The sequence below is a fragment of the Montipora capricornis genome, chromosome 5 (assembly GCF_036669925.1).
Source record: "Montipora capricornis isolate CH-2021 chromosome 5, ASM3666992v2, whole genome shotgun sequence".
NCBI classification, from domain to species: Eukaryota; Metazoa; Cnidaria; class Anthozoa; order Scleractinia; family Acroporidae; genus Montipora; species Montipora capricornis.
Genome location: NC_090887.1, coordinates 3667394 through 3672393, shown reverse-complemented (window position 1 = coordinate 3672393; position 5000 = coordinate 3667394). Strand labels below are relative to the sequence as shown.

Sequence of the window (5000 nt, the reverse complement as noted above, 5' to 3'; positions counted from 1 at the left end):
GAAGTCACTTGCCAACGGCCATGGTGTGTGAAGCTTACTTAGAAACCACAGGTAAAGTCCTAATCTTCATTGCTAATTAATTTACAATTTCTATTCCTGTGTAATATACTGTCAAATTTGGTCATTTGGTTTGTAAGTTCTCTCGTAAAGGAAGTTGCTTGATTGACATCACATTTTAACTTTGGGTTACTCAGATAAAAAAGGAAAAAGACCCTTGCATCCAAGTGTCACCCCAACATCCAAGAAACAAAGAGGTGATTCAGGCATCTGCAGAGGTAAGGCCTCATGTCTAGTTCATTAGGGTATGGGTTTATGAAGAGATGTCGACTTAGCATTTCTATTAACGGGTGAGTAATTTTTACATAAGCTTAGCCTAGATTAGAACCAGAGTGAACAAGGCATATTCTACTCATTGCAGCTCAAACCAAAAATTGATCCATCTGGAACCAAGGATAAATTCACACCTAATTGCATTTGAGAAGGAGCTGTTGGTTTTGTCGTCTTTCTATGGGGGATGCCAACTTATATTTGTAGCTCATCTTCTTTCCTGTCAGAAGCTAAGTTTTCCTCCATTTCCTCCTTTTCTTTGGCCTCAATTTTTTTACCATCAGCTGCAACTTCTAACAGGACCGTGAGTTTCTTTTTTCGGTGCTGCTGGATTTCAAAGGAACTGTTCAGCTGACACCAAATTTGAGAGTTCAGCAAGACAGCTTCTCAAACCACTTACGTGTAGGGGTGTCACCCATATTGGATGACAAGTGGGGTCCGTGGCATTGAATGAACATTAAAACTTTATTGTTAGAAATTACTTCCTGTTAAATAGTCTTTTTCTTGCTTTATTTTTGTGTTCTTTTGTGGAATTTGATTTCTCTGCTGTTCAACGGTAATTGCAGTGCTGTGTCCAGACCTTATAATGTTTTTTTCATTATTTTCATCCATCTCTATGTTACAGCCATGAGGCCTAAAAAAAGGGGAAATTGGTATATTTTCTGTTTTAAATTTCTTTCCTTAAATTTGCAAAGAAAACCCTTTTTATTCCACGGTAATTTGAAGTGACAAAAACCAAAGCGGAAGTCACCTTCCGACGTCTTATTTGCATCTATTATGGTTAAGATAATGGAGACACCGCGGCAAAATGAGTGCGCAGGCTTGACCCATGCGCGAATCGTTTCCACGCGCGAGGGACTGGTACCAAACAAATTTGCCATAGAAACAACTGCGCGGCAAAATGACGGCAATTTAAATTCTCTGTGTTTGTTTTCATTTTGCAATGATAAGGACAACACTATGTTGATAAGGTTTAAGTTTTGAAGAGAGCTTCCTGAAAGACTAATCTTCGGTGTGTCTTTTCAAACCAAAAAACTATAGTTCAAACCAGGAGAATTTCTACCTTGCATTCAAGCGCTAGAGCAAAAGGACGAAGTTTGTAATGTTAATATTAGTCGCGATGGTCTCTGCGTTGGTAAACTTCTGGGGGGAAAACTGTGCACTGAGAAGGAAAATGCGGGGTAGACATCTTTGCAAGAGCAGAATGATAATTCCTTCTGCGAAGATGAATTATGTTGCTTCTGTTGAACGAGGAAATCATCTGTTTGTTTCATTGGAATCATTTGAAAGTGAGAAATACATGTAAGCTTAAGTTCTTTTCATGCCCGCATCCCACTCATTCGGCAACTTGGATTTAAGTCACTTCCCTGCCCTCCATTCTCATATTTTACAACACTAGTTACTTTTACAAGTGCGAGGCAATGAAAACAATTCTTAATTTTAAGAGAGGATTGCAAAAAAGTTTCGAAACTAAGTGTAAATTTGACTCCAATGCTACTTGATATTTCCCTTTTGCTTGGAGTTTGGTAGTGGTCCATCGTTGAAAATATTGTTTCAGCATTTTTCCTGCAGCTGGGTGGTAACTGTAATTTTTTTTCTCCAGCTTCGTCGATAACCTTGTAGAGCCTTGCTGGGATGAGGGTGGGGAGACATGAGAATCATGATAATGAAACATTCACCTGCATGTGTTTGGAAAATACTCATTTCACTTTTGCATGCATTGCACCAGCAAAAATCCAGCCTAAATTTTGCACTGGGTGTAAAGATACTGAGAGAGGAATGTAATCATACATCCAGCAAGACTAGAGGCATTCTGCTTCATACTCTAATATTTTATTATGCACAACTGATCCAGTGTCACTACCCAATGATAGACCAACAATGGCTCTATCTGGACCCACAATGACTCTATCTGATTCATTTTCAACAACAACCACAACAACTACTATGGTATGTGTTACCACAAAACACAATATACAGTAACTCAAATATCTCTCTAATTTTATTGTTGTAAGTACCGTATATTCATTATTAACACTATTACAGTAGGAGCAGTCTCAGAAGTTAATATCCAAACCCATGCACAGCAAGAGAAAAACTAGAATAACATACAGCTGTATTAATGAAAGTAAGATAGTTTACTTGAATAAAAAAACCAAATTATACTTGCTTGCCCAAACTTTGACTTAGAAGGTTTTGCAATTTTGAAGCGCTGTTTGGAAACCATCTTGTATTAATCACTGACATGCTCACATCTGTGATGTTTAATTTACAGTAATACTGTTGTCATCATGCAGGATCTTATGCAGGAAAAAGTGAGTGATGAATAACAACCCTGGCTCTTTTTCATCACAAAACCAATAAAATATTAAACGCTGAAGTCCTCATCAAAATCTGCCTGCCATGCATGGTTTGACCAGATCAGCACACACAGCAGGAAGAGGTTTAGACTTCAGCACTGGAAGCAGAACAAATGACATGTTTAAGAAACAACAAGAAACTGATCAAAGTAAAACAATGATATTATTAACACTTGCTCATTTTCATGCACATAATATGTCACCTAAGATACTTGAAAAAACATGGAAATCTGTGCCCTATTTTTAAAGATCCCTTTCTAAAAAACTATATATACAACTAAACTGACTCCCTTAATAAGAGGTTTTGCCTAACAATGCAGATAAAAACAGTTGCTCAAATCTTGAAAGTAATGACAGTCAAAATGACAGCCAGCCAGATATCATCACTTTCCACAAGATTTCTTCTGGTCAGATGACTGGGGCAATGAAATCAAGAGAAATCTTGAGATTAAATTTAATGAATAATCATACCACAACCTAGTGTGTCCTGCAAAGCAACACAGAGCTGTTAAAGAGAGAGCATCACCATCTACCAGACAAACCATTGCTCTTGCTGTGGACAGCCAGATATAAACCACAAAACAGCGAAACACCGAAACAAATTGCAAAACACTAAAAGTTACACCATGTATGACCCCACAATACATTGAATACTAACCGACAAAGGTTGGATTTGAGATTAAATATCGTTGTAGGCCTAATTAGGCCTAAAACCTTATCGCTCCTAATTCATTGAGATTAAGATTAGGATTCAGATTAAGACTGAGGTTAGGAGCAATAACGTTTTAGGCCTAATTAGGCCTAAAACGATATTTAATCTCAAATCCAACCTTTGTCGGTTAGTATTCAATGTATGGTGGGGTCACAGATGGTGTTTTGGTGTTTCGTTTTGCTGTTTTGTGGTTTAGTAATGTCCAACCAGGTCACAGAAAAATCCAGGGCTCTCGTATCACTCCATGGCTCTGGTATCACATGTCAGAGGTTAAAACTTCTGTTGTGTCAAAACCCTTAGCGTTTTTAGAGGAATTGCCCTTAAGCTAAAAACATTCAACGAAAAATGTTGTCAGTTTAAAACTTACAACTTTTAGGTCTTCAACGGTGTGACCGAAACATGAGCAAACATGGTTTGGCGAAGATAACTTTCATGGAAACGACATAAACAAATAAATATTTGATGCCTAAAATAAGCTTACCTCTTGTGACTTTCTTGTTGGAAACAACTCGGAACTACTGTTTAGTTTATCTGTCGAGTCCATGTTGAGCATGAGATTTTGATCATCAAAAGGTCCAAAAGAACTTTTCCTTCACCACTGAATAAACTCAAAAACAAAGAGCTCAAAAGCTCGAATCAAATGAATCAAATGGAATCAAATGTGTTCGAAGCGGGGCATGCGCACTCATTTTGCCGTGGTGTCGATAATGGACAGACGCTTATGTCCAGAAATGAACCTAATTGGATGCATGCCCAGTACTGAACACAAAGTGTCCCTCTAAGTCTATGCCTTTGCTACCTATTTGCAATAATAAGGTGAGGGTAAAGTTTAGCACTGTTTTTAGCTTAAGGGAAATGGTGGAGGAGCTTTTTATCATTACTTCAGGACTAGCATTTGGGTGACACTTTGTGACATTAATTATTGTCTTTATTCCGAGACACAGTGATATTGAAGTTGTAGAGAAGAACAAAGGGACACTTCATGTCGCTTATTGAAATCTACGTGCATCTAATTAGCGGCATTTCTCACCATATGAATTGAAAGTAGCATCTTTCAGTGGAAGGTGGTAATTCTGATCAGTTAAACCAATCTAAATTCAAATATGATGATAGATCTCACCTGAAAGAAATAACTGTACACATGTATGAATAATTATTGAAAGTAGTATCACTCAATGGAAGGTGGTAATTCTGATCAGTTAAACGCATCTAAATTCAAATATGATGGTAGATTTCTCCTGAAAGAAATTAACTGTACACATATATGTGATTCTTCTGGCAGAGATTCATCATGCTTCTTTAGAAGAAGAGGCTTCATCAATGACAAGCAGTCACTTGCCAACTACTGTTGATACACTAGCCAGAAATTTGTATGGAGGTACCTGCATTGTTTCTTTTAAAATGTTAATGATGGAATAATAGGCAATTAAGTGAAAAAAGACATTTGTCTGTGAAGTCATGTTATACTGAGATATATACATAATGCAATTGTGGCATCTTTGGCATTTAGATTTCAATCACCATGCCTCCCTACTCCAGCTCATACCAAACCATAGATTTGTGTACGTGCGATTTGTTTTGCTTTGAAAGGATCATGCATG

General features: G+C 37.4%; 1 protein-coding gene across 1 annotated transcript in view; it reads left to right on the top strand.

The window, feature by feature from the left end:
• LOC138049157 (uncharacterized) overlaps window positions 1-5000 on the top strand; it is a 32541-nt gene that overhangs the window by 11967 nt on the left and 15574 nt on the right. The window contains exons 5-7 of the mRNA XM_068895316.1: window positions 1-51; window positions 195-275; window positions 4682-4777. The exon at window positions 1-51 is cut by the window's left edge and continues 45 nt beyond it. Coding sequence (XP_068751417.1) covers window positions 1-51; window positions 195-275; window positions 4682-4777 — 228 coding nt within the window. The remainder of the gene's footprint in view (window positions 52-194; window positions 276-4681; window positions 4778-5000) is intronic.